The sequence below is a fragment of the Armigeres subalbatus genome, chromosome 1 (genome assembly GCF_024139115.2).
Source record: "Armigeres subalbatus isolate Guangzhou_Male chromosome 1, GZ_Asu_2, whole genome shotgun sequence".
In the NCBI taxonomy this organism is placed as follows: Eukaryota; Metazoa; Arthropoda; class Insecta; order Diptera; family Culicidae; genus Armigeres; species Armigeres subalbatus.
This window is the reverse complement of record NC_085139.1, coordinates 112,483,747-112,495,882: the sequence shown is the minus strand read 5'-3', so window position 1 is coordinate 112,495,882 and position 12,136 is coordinate 112,483,747. Positions and strand designations below refer to the sequence as shown.

The 12,136-nt window shown below is 41.6% G+C and overlaps 1 protein-coding gene across 1 annotated transcript in view; it reads right to left on the bottom strand.

The window, feature by feature from the left end:
- LOC134206439 (uncharacterized) overlaps nt 1-10,316 on the bottom strand; it is a 234,118-nt gene extending 223,802 nt beyond the window's left edge. Inside the window, exons 1-2 of the mRNA XM_062682155.1 lie at nt 10,094-10,316; nt 9,838-10,009 (exon numbers count right to left, since the gene is read on the bottom strand). Of these exons, the coding sequence (XP_062538139.1) occupies nt 9,838-10,009; nt 10,094-10,222 (301 nt within the window). The 5' untranslated portion in view covers nt 10,223-10,316. The remainder of the gene's footprint in view (nt 1-9,837; nt 10,010-10,093) is intronic.
- Between the last annotated feature and the right edge of the window lie 1,820 nt (nt 10,317-12,136).

Here is a 12,136-nt window from a genome sequence, read left to right as displayed (position 1 = left end):
TCTACGTTTTGCCACAGTTGACGTCAACATTGCCAGCACACAGAGTAAACATCGGCCAGTGGAAGCTGCCATCCGACATCCCCTTCGCAGATCCACAGTTCCATGAGCCAGGGCCCATCGATCTTATCATCGGTGCGGAGCACTACTTCAATCTACTCACCGAGGGCCGTGAAGCAGGGAGAAGTGGGATTCCTTCGATACAAAACACCGTTTTCGGATGGGTGGTTTCGGGTCGTGTATCCAATCAACCAGTGTTGGTCGAGCAAACAGCTTCGTATCCGTGTGCAACTGCTAACCTTCGAAAACGAACGACAAGATGCTGGAAAAGCTATCGCTCGAATTGTAGTCAACCGATAAAGCATATCTCGGAAGAAGAACAGCACATCCAGAAGGAAATTTCCTTACCACCGAGGAGCTACCACCGAGAAGATCTCCTTCGCGTCAGTGCTTCGGCACGCTTTTGTACTGTGTCGAAACAGTCGTGATCCATGTACCAGTCCCCGCATCTAGTGTCCAGTAGTATCGTCCAGTATCCAGTCAAGCATGTGAATTGTCAGAATGATGTCCTGTTCAGTCCGAACCATTTGTATCAGTCCATGTGTAGTCTTTGCCATGTCTGTGTCAGCAAAGTTTGTCCAAAATACTGTTGCGATCCCATTCTGTCGTCGTAGTAGTAGAAATCCATCGTTTGGCCATCATCCCTTTCAAGATGCACGTTGAAGACCGTCGTCATCGGCGCTGTAGGCGCTCGCGGAGGCCAGGAGGCCTCCGCTTCAGGCAAGTCAATTTATATTTGGGTTAAATAGTTAAAAAAGCACCCTCTCATTTGATAGGGAAATCCAGATAGATGTGGAAGCCTGCCGGCTTCAGACGCTGAGGTCATCCGTTGTATTGTCGAACTCCATCGTATTTTCTCGTGACGCACGCTGCAGATCGTCGCCGAGAGCGCGTCAGCGCACGCGGAGGCCAGGAGGCCTCCGCTTCAGGCAAGTTATTTTTTAATTGGGTTAAATTGTTTAAAAAGCACCCTCTCATCTGATAGGGAATATCCGTCTGTCGTGGGAGCCAAAGGGCTTCCAACCTTGCCGTCAGGATATCGAGGCAACCGGACACTTCATCGGTCGCACCCAGTCCATTCCAGTCCAACTTCCAACAGTTCCGGAGAGAGCTCCAGGATGGTTCCGCTCTGTGATCGAGGCGAATCTGTAGGAGGTAGAAGGTTGTGATGCTCCGATCGGATGGATCGGCGGAGCAATTCCAGCAGTCAGACATTTCAATACATCCGAAAACGTCAATGAGCAGTGGAGCTATTTGTATTTTCTGAGCCCACAACAATATGTTAAAGTGTGTTTTTTTGTGTTAGATTATAAGTAGCAGAAGTTAGTCCAGTAGACTAGTTATTTCAAGGCGGCCGGTATGTTTGCAATTAAGTATGTTTAAAATCAACTAGTCACCCTACACATCAACGCAATATTCATTCAATGGTCCATTCATGTAATCAACATACAGTACACATTACACACTCGCAACAGTCACTCACTCTCCCAAACCAAATTGTCCATAGCCAGTATCATACGAACCGCGCGCGCATATAGTTTGTCTGTCCGGTCGTCCGCCAGTGAAAAAGCGAACAATAAAAGCTATGTCCGAATAGTAGCTAGTTTTGATCACAATAAAGGTGTTTCTGTTAAACCAAAGTCGCGTGTGAATTCCGTCTGTCCGTACCGAAAATACAGTCCACTCCAGTGAGTTAACAAGTCCTTTGCCTGCATGGAATATCAGATTCCCATGTTGTAAACTTTGTACAAAATATGAAATTGAACAACAATTCCAAAAAATGCCATGTTCCGCCGTACTTTAGTGTGTGGGGCGAGACAGCCCTGTTGTATACCACTCTATATTATATGCTGTTTATGCCGTCTTGGTGTTGGTGACGAGTAAGCAGCCAAGCATCGTTCTCTCCAGTCAGAGTCCAACAGTGATCCGAGTAAGGCGATACCTTCACCGAGTGCAATAATGCGCAAAAGGTGATTTCCTGGCGCAGCAGCAAGCAACACATTTGGCGACAGTGGCAGGTTTTACTGCTCATTTTTTGTTAGTATCAAGTTGAATAATGTTAAAACTAATGTGGCTGATAAAAATACTGCGTCATGGAAATCCCCCACTGCGCAATCTCAGAAGAAAAGGTAAATTCCTGAACCAAGAAGGGTGTTTGCTTTTCGCAGTGTTTACGTGGGGACCGGTGCTCCAAATTGAGAGAGACGCGGTTGTGTAAGTAAGTAAAACGGAGAAGATTCGAAATTGTTTGCATGTCTTGAGTACCGCAATGTCGTGTTTGGCCAAAAAAAAGATGAAATGATTGGCGAGTTTTGAGGACTGCAATGGTGAGTTTGGAGGACCGCCAAGAAAAAATGAATTGTTTTGCGAGTTTTGAGGACCGCAATGGCGTGTTTGGAGGACCGCCAAGAAAAGATGAAATGATTGGCGAGTTTTGAGGACCGCAATGGCGAGTTTGGAGGACCGCCAAGAAAAGATGAATTGTTTTGCGAGTTTTGAGGACCGCAATGGCGTGTTTGGAGAACCGCCAAGAAAAGATGAATTGTTTCGCGTGTTTTGAGGACCGCAATGGCGAATTTGAAGGACCGCCAAGTAAAGATGAAAGAAAATGATGAAATAATGTATTGCAAGTTTTGAGGACCGCAATGGCGTGTTTGGAGGACCGCCAAGAAAAGTTGAAATGACTGGCGAGTTTTGAGGACCGCAATAACGTGTTTAGAGGACCGTCAAATAAAGATGGAATGATGTGCGAGTTTTGAGGACCGCAATGGCGTGTTGGGAGCACCGCCTAGTAAAGATGATTTTTTGCGGGTTTTGAGGGCCGCTATGACATGTTGGGAAGACCACCAAGTAGAGATGAAATCATTTGCGTATTTTAAGAATTGCTGTGGCATGTTTGGAGAACCGTCAAGTAAAGATGAAAGAATTTGCGTGTTTTAGTACCGCAATGGCGTGTTTAGTGAACAGCCAAGTAAAGATTAAATGATTTGCGTGTTTTGAAGACCGCCAGGCAAAGTAAAAATGATTAGCGTCGTCGAGTCTATGAGACACTGAAGACGACCACACAGTTGTGGTCGAAATACGTATCTGCAAAGATATCGAAATAATTGGTGGAATTAAATGGAGTTACTTAACTCGTCTTAGACGGTTGATGATTAGCGTGTTTTAAGGACCATAATGGCGTATTGGTATGCTCGCTAAGTGAAGCTTGAATGATTTGCGTGTGAAAGAACTGAAATGTCGTGTTAGGTGGACCGCCAAAAAAAGTTGAGATTTTTTACGTGTTTTAAGAACCGTAATGGCGTGTTGGGAAGACCGCCAAGTAAAGTTGGAATGGTATGCGAGTTATAATGACAGCCAGATAAATTGAATAGCTGAAGGTTTGCGAGTTGGAACACAGCTCAAAACATGTCGTGGGCGATTTGAAAGGTCCGTTCATAGTTGAAATGGTTTGATGACGAAAAACACAATGGTGTGTTAAAAGCTAGAAAACACAAAGCAAGTTTCTGAGGAAACAACAATGGGGCGTTGATCCTTAAGTATCATGCTATGCTTTAACCGAGGTTTTGACAAGGCAAGTAATTTGATCATTTCAGTAAAATTCATTTGACTTGCCAAAGGTTGAACATGTTCAACTTTCTTTTCGTGCAAGTGAGTTGAACGGAGGAGTTTAGACGTTCAAGTCAAGCGACTTTCTCAATTCACTTGCGTAATCTAAGCTTAGTTCAAGATTATCAATGACTTACCTGGTCACGTATCAAATATCTAGTGTACCTCAGCCTAGCAGCCAAAGTACCAGTACCATAAGTACCAAATCGATGTTGGTGATAAAACAAAACACACACTACAATATAATGCATAATAATCTGCCAAATTCAGCTTATTGTAACATGGTTCTACTGAACCACCGAATAAAAAATGCGAATTAAAAAAAACTGAAAAGGCACGTTGTAAGAAAGTAATATTGAAGTTGTGGATGCCGCAATGACGCTTTTGAAGAGCCTTGATTTCAAATTGCAAAATAAAGTAATGTTTAGCAATTGTGATATCCCATCTATGGCTCTGCATTTCAACTTCGTATTCTATAAGCAGTGGCAATCCTACGTTTTTTTTGCTCACAAGGCTAACTGGAGACCCCAACTTGGTGCAGCTAATATCGAATGTTAGGAATAATATTGAATGTATCTCCAACCATGGTGGTTAAATAATACCCAATTCCCTGCCCAGATCTTAATATTGGAGTCCTAATGTTTTGGAAAACTTGCTCGCAAATTTGAAGAAATGGATTATGCTTGAGTTTCAATTCAATGCGAAATCACGATGTTTCGCTCAAAAGCGAATAGAATTAGTCGATGTTCTTGTCTTATGAGAAGAACACTGTATTAACAAAATAGAGCCTGAGCATGATAACCTTACATGTCGTAGTTGCTACTCCGAGTTTTACCAGAACAATCGCAATTGCATAGAGAGCCAATGGCTAGGGCATGGGATTTGCACTGAGCACCTCAATGTGCTCAGTTCAAAAGCTCTAGGGGGGTTAACAAACGGCGCTGGCCACGTCCTTTCGGGCTACCGTAGATGTAAAGGTATTGATAAAAGATGCAGTCACTCCGCCACATTGTAAACCAAGAACACTTCTGCACTCGCCACGAGAATATTATTGGAATCTAGGGGATAGGTTCTATGGAAGAGGCTCATCTTGATTAACAGGTTGTAATATATGCCAAAACGAGCTTTCTTTCGCTCTTTTCGTTTTCTAACAGTTACGGCTAGAATTAGTCAAGTTGTAGATAAAGAATAGAATATGGAACCGGTATTCAGTCTATTTCTAATCTTAACGATTGCTAAAACATGAGAAATATATGGAGAGACAAAAGTAGGAGAATTGAACTTGGGATTGATCCCACGACCAGCTGCGTATGAGGCAAAAGTAATTATCATATGATTACTAGAAATACTACAATAAGAGATCGGCGAAGACGCCATCTTGTTTCCAATCGAACCGTCAAAAGCGGTTCCATTTCGACTTGTTTACTTTTTGCATCCATAAGAAGCAAGCAAAAAGTTCAAGTGCTGCCAGTATCATTTTCTCGATTTCATGCATTTTCATACGTTGCCATTTCGACAGTTTTTCACTCCGCCGGTCTCTGGTTATAGGGTTGCTAATGATTACCTTCCCTTACATGTTATGAGCACACTACAGAATAGAATACTAAAAATAAATCTGTATCGTTTTGTTATGTTCGTTTGCTATGGCATTTAATGCACGAATGTGAACTTTCGGATAAACTAACAAGATTAGTTAAGGCGACATTTGGAAAGGGGAAAAACGAGTATTTCAAATTACACGAACGCTTTCGATCCTTTCGAAAACATTCAGAGAGTTACGCTTTGGTATGGAATAACTCTATTAGTATGATTCGTATAAGGACCGTTTAGCAATGTCGGAATTGGTGCTTTGACACGGAACGACAAGATAGAGAAAACCTGATACAGTCATGACCACCTGGAAAACGATGAACATGACAGGAAAAGACATAAAAGAAGACAATGTAGCTGCACCATGAGTTTGCATAGATGGTGATGCCAGTCTTTTCTTGAGATGTATTTATCATTCAGATACAGTTTCAATAAAAAAGAATTTGATATTTCGCTAGCTCTGATGCTCCCTAAAATTTCGTGTCAAATTTGATCTGCACTCAGAATATGGCACATATAGTGATGTCGATCACTATTTTTAAAGAATGTGCGTGTGATTGAATAACGAAAAAAAAAAGAGCGGATAATAAATGAAGAATTTGCTTATCTGCTATATGTGGCCAATAATTTTGCTTGTGTAAGGAATGAAGGCTTTTGAACGAATGCGAAGATGCACAAGATAGTGGTGCACTGCTCTCGTGTTTTTTTCGAAGCGAGATAGCTGGTGTTTATACCATCATAGCATGCAAGATATAGGCTAGAAACCCAACTTCGGACGAATTGCGTTAGATTCTCATAAAATTGCACTAAAAAATGCATAATTTAGTTTGACAGATCAAACTCCGAGAGAAAGTTCGTTTCAGAAGAAGTTCGGAGCTGAAACTAGGGCGGTTATTGTGTTCGCGTATTTTGTTTGACTGCAGATCTACGGAATCAATACCAGCGACGACAGATCCAGTCAATTTATTTGTTTCGCGGGTGACATGGACATTGTCGGCTGAACATTTGCAAAAGTGACAGAACTGTACACCTACCTGAAACGTGAAGCAACAAAACTTGGACTGGTGGTGAATGCATCGTAAAAATACATGCTTGTGGGCGGAACCGAGTGCGACAGGGCCCGCCTGGGAAGCAGTGTTAAGATAGACGGGGATACCTTCGAGGTGGTCTAGGTATTCGTCCAGCTTGGATCCTTGCTAACGGCTGATAACAATGTTAGTCGTGAAATACGAAGGCGTATCATCTGTGGAAGTCGGGCCTAATACGGGCTCCAGGAGAAACTGCGGTCAAAAAATATTCACCACCGCACCACCATGTGACATGGACAAGACGCTGATAAGACCGGTAGTCCTCTACGGATATGAAACATGGATAATGCTCGAGGAGGACTTGCAAGTACTCGGATTATTCGAGAGACGGGTGCTTAGGACCATCTTTGACGGTGTGCAAGAAGACGTTGTGTGGCGGCGAAGAATGAACCACGAGCTCGCCCAGCTCTACGGCGAAACCAGTATACCAGGATATATCCAGAAGGTAGCTAAAGCCGCAAGGGTATGATGGCAGGAACCCTGCAAATATGGTGTTCGCTTCCGATCCGGCAGGAATGAGACGGCGTAGAGCACAGCGGGCGAGGTAGGCAGACCAGGTGCAGGCCTCAAACCGTGTATTGTAGCGTTCAAATTGTTGATTCAGTGTTGTCTGTTCTGAACATTTTAACTGAATAAATGAAATGAATGAACCAGCGACGAAATTCGGAGACGCATCTGTAGGGATTGAGACGGGTATGGTAAATGACATAAACCGAATAAAGGGCATATATATTAGCCATTAACATTAGCCCTAGATGGGAAAGTGACAGATGAGAGAGTGGAACATTTGGTAAGAGGTCGTTGAGTTGATGTGCTTCGCTCAGCAGCTGGAGATTGACGTGCCAAAATTGTAGTAGAAAATCGTACTTACAACCACCTACAAAGTGCGATGGCCCTCTATGGGTTGAAGACCAGGAAGACCAACGTACAGATTGAATCTTGGCGCATATGAATGAGGTGAATGAACAGCCGTTGGAGGAAACTTCATCTATTCAAACCGGAAGTATCTGTTCGTTGCCTGAATATGAGACAATATTCCGTAGAAAATGGTTTTCGATTTCCTTGGCCTTTTGAAATGAAAGCCTTCGGCAAATAAATCTTTGTAGTGGTATTTTTACCGAGTGTTTAATTAAATATAAGCTCAATAATACATTTACAATAAAAGAGAAAACCAAGGACAAGTTATAATTGCAAGAGACTAATAAAAAAAAAGCCGGAGAGAAAGGGGGATGTGTGGGGCGAGACAGCCCTGTTGTATACCACTCTATATTATATGCTGTTTATGCCGTCTTGGTGTTGGTGACGAGTAAGCAGCCAAGCATCGTTCTCTCCAGTCAGAGTCCAACAGTGATCCGAGTAAAGCGATACCTTCACCGAGTGCAATAATGCGCAATGGGTGATTTCCTGGCGCAGCAGCAAGCAACACATTTAGAAAGTTTGAATCAATAATATTAAAATCAATTGAATGCATTCTAATTATGTTTATGTGGAGATAGTCATAATTAGCCATATTTTAAATAACGATCACGATTTTGGCACAGCAGAGTGCGATTGAATTCGCATTCTATACCGTCCCGCCCAGCCCGTTACTGGGGGGCATGGAGTGCGATCCTCTCGTTTAATAAACAATGTGCACTCGCTTGACTGTGGATATACAACAGTAAAGCACATGTGGAGATTGGGCAAATCAAGCATCCGAAAGATATTCAATTTGCAAAAAAGAGAGCTAACCGCGGTGGAGGTTGGTACTCGGATTCTGATGGCTTTTCCGCAAACGTGACCTTAAGTGGTCTTGTTGTGTAGGGGTTATCACGCTTATCTAGAGAGTAGGAGGTTGAGGGTTCGAGTCCCTCCAAGACACGTGGATTCTTTTTCGCAAATTTCATATCAATTTGTCCATTTCGAAACATATGCTGTGCATATGCACAGCCAAGACATTTAACAAAAAAAATGGTTCTCGTACGGCCGAGTTGCCGAATAATATGCAATTAATTGATCACGATTTGTTAGATATATAATTAGACTATGGTGCAAAATCAATTTCTGTATGCGGTAGCTGTCCCCCGGGTCCGGACAGTTAGATCAAATAGACAGTTGATCAAATAGCCCATCTTCACACCTGTTTTGTTACACTTACTTTAATTCTATTATTTCTTCTTACTAAGATATCAGAAAGCCACAGAACTGCTTATTTTCCAAAAATTGAATATGTTATTGAAAAAGGTAAGTAGGATGTGAGAAATTGAGCTGAGAGTCAAATAAGCACATTTTAATATCTACAACTTATAGCAAATGAAAAATATTACTATTCTAAATGATGTCTGCATTCATGTAACAGGAACTTGGTTATATTTGAACATCATGCAATAGTGTCCGGTACTTGGAGACACTTTTCTGAACCGTGAATTTTTTCACCAAAATTCATCATCAAAATACATCGTCGATAAACGTGTTCAAATGATCAAATATATTTAGTACTAGTTGACCCGGCAGACGTTGTCCTGCATAGTAGGCGAGAATGTGCATTCCGAACTGCCCATACAAAGTTCGCATAGGAATCACAATTTTAGGTTCTCACGGTTTGCTCAACTTTACTCGTAATTTTCGCATTAGGAAATATCATATAAACCCGTCGGAAACTATAACGAATGTTTCTGCTGAAGAAATGAAAAACATCCATCCAGCCGTTTTCGAGTTATGCGGATACGAACACAGACCATTTCATTTTTATATATAAGAAGATGTATCATTTATGATCTTGTATGTATACCATGTAAACATATTCCAGATAATTAAAGAGTTCTTTGTTAAATATCTTATGTGTCCAGCACTGGTGGAGCTCCCCGTAATGCTCAACATCGTCTCAATACTTAGTTGACTCAATATTGTGCATTTAGACCAAAACTGTTTATATGACGCTGATGAACTGGCAGCAAGGCCCACTTCCGACGAGATTCACACGGAAAAATAAAATAAATATGCGGCACTGCACGGTGTTATCTGTCACAAAATCGAGCTTGTTTTGTCGCTGACAACGTCGCTGGCACCAAATTGAGGTTCGGAAATCGATTTCCACACTTCCGAACGCTCTTCCGTCAATGTTTTGGTAGCAAATTCAAATTTTGTTCTTACGTTCATGATGTCGGAAGTAAGTTCGGAAGTAAAACATCGGAAGTCGGAATACAATTTAGTGCTGGCGACACAATACAATAAAGAAAATTAGGCGCTTGAAAAAGTTTACTGTTAAAATTTAACTCCTCTAACAAAGTAGAATCCTGGAATGACTACAACAGACCGAAACGTTGGACAGAATTAAATAACAGTGTTTTGATTTTGTCAAGACTGATATGTTATCTCCGAAACATTAACTACAGTCGAAAAAATAATAGCAAATGTAAGCCTAGGATGGTATGGGTGCTGCCAAAATAAATCTTACCCCTAAATATATTGCGGTTTTAATCGTTATTTTCTAAAGTGAAAACATCATACTTACAACATATTGGACAATTCCTCGGCTCAGTGCGATACGCAAATACACTAACAATTGGTAAACGCACTACATTCGTCAACCAAGTCCACCAATCCATATTTATCAAGGGAGCCTTCAAAGCCTCACTCTCCTGTTTTCCGATGTTTGAAACGTTTCTAGGGCTCTCATCTATCTCCTTCGAAGTTTTGCAACGGTTTATAAAATAAAAAGAAACTTTAATTAGCATCTTCTTGCACAACTCACTAACTCCGATATTTACATTTTGTCGTGCTTCATCTTCCGCATACGGTTGCAACATTCCACCGGATACTACCGGTAATTCAGCTAGCCAACAACTCCTTAACGCCAGGAGCGACAGAATAAGCACCAGATTTCTTTCCGAAGCCATTATTGGGTTGGAGACGCGTGGACACACCGACCGGTCAGCTATTGCACTTGAACTAAACGGCCCTTGTGACTTATCAAAACCTTCTCCATTTCACCAGCTTCGACTGCTGCCGTCGTCGTTGTCGTAGTGGTCATTGTGTCGTGTCGTCCATCATCGATAGGTCCCCACGAAGACGAACATGCCTGGTGCGGAAAAAGCGCATGAGAGCTCCCCACGCACGATTTGGCCTGAAAGTAAAAGTGCTGTCTGCTCGTTTAGCTTACCCCCGAACCGTTTCGCCTCCCAAGGTATAGATAATTCCTATGTGTGTAAAAAGCGGTGAGCAAATAAATGGAGAAGCGACCAATGTGGTCATTTGGGTAAAAAAACATGCGCTTTGTCATTTGTATCGTAAAGGTGAACATAGTAAGACACATAGAGGGCCATGTGACCTTTCGTCGGAAGATTTATTGTTGAAAGTAATTTGCTTGAATCGTACGTAAAACAAACAGTGTGAGCATCAGCATCGCCACAACATAAGAATTGCAAAATCTGTTTCTTTTCTACTGTAATATTGAGTTCCCCGACTTCAAATCGTTCACGAGTTATTTATTTTCCCAAACAGATATTACTGTATGAAAATCAAGTTTAGCTTTGCTCAAATACACAGACGCATTGTTTGCGTAAAACACAACTATTTACTAAAAAGGCACCATAACTGAATTGAATAATATTCACGTATATGATCCAATTAGTACATTATCCAACTTTTCAGAGAGATCTTTTATATATTAATAGACTAATGTTTGAACTTAAATATGCATGTATACGTTATTTTTAATTGTATTTTGTAATTTCAGTGGACGTAGATTTACCGTTTAAATGCAATTCTCTGAGTAAACAAAATCCTTTCATCTGATCCCACCGTATTATCACGTCGCAAACTATCTTTCTTTCAAGATACCTATTTTCAGTGTGCAGTAGTGCGTGTCATGGGGTGGCGTTTCATCATGACACAGCAACATACTCTTCCTTACGCTACTGACCGGCAGCCTATAGATGAAATATCTGTACATCATCAATCGCAATTAGCATTTAATCTGGACAGGAGAATGTGGACGGATGAGGCTGCGATTAACATGAGTAGAGCATTAAACAGCTGGTATGCAAGCAAACAGGACGCCATCACATCGTAGCATAGGTTGGTTGCTGCTGTTTTGCCGGTTCCGAAAGGAAAGTGCAGATGATTAAGTAGTTTACCTCTTGGTCGTTGGTGCTACCGGTTTTAAGCTAGATGCAAAAAAGGGTCAGCAGCTAGGAGAGGCTCCAAACGAGCGATGCCTTTGTGGGAAATATGGGACTTTGCAGAATTGCAAAACTTTCAAAATTACATACAAGTACTGAACAATATTTATCTTTTGTACAAAACTCCAACGAAATTAATATTCCTGTTATTTTTCTATACATAATTGGTTGACATATTATGTACATTCATATGATATACATATATGAATTATGACAAAACATTTCCGAATTGTTATTATGGGGCAACGAGGACTATGTCCAAGGGTTTGACGACCCCTCCCCTGGCCAATGTAAGTTGTGGGGTTTGCCTAAGATGTGGTGGAGTTTGACGGTTGGCTTCACTAAATCAACCATGTGCCGCATTAAACCATGCCCTTGCGTTGGACAGTAAGCAGACCTGACACGAAGGAAGATCCAGGACGATGGGAAGTAGCAGAGATGAAGACACTGAATCAAATTAATCGGAAGGTGCTTGAAAAATGGAGCACCCATTTGTTTGAGATCGAAGCCTGGGGCCTTCATGTTTTTCGATGATATGATTTAGGTCGTCAATCCTCCAGCTGAGATCTCCAACTTTTCAATGAAGTCAGATGCATGTTGTTAGCATGCTCGTTAACGGATGCTTCGTGT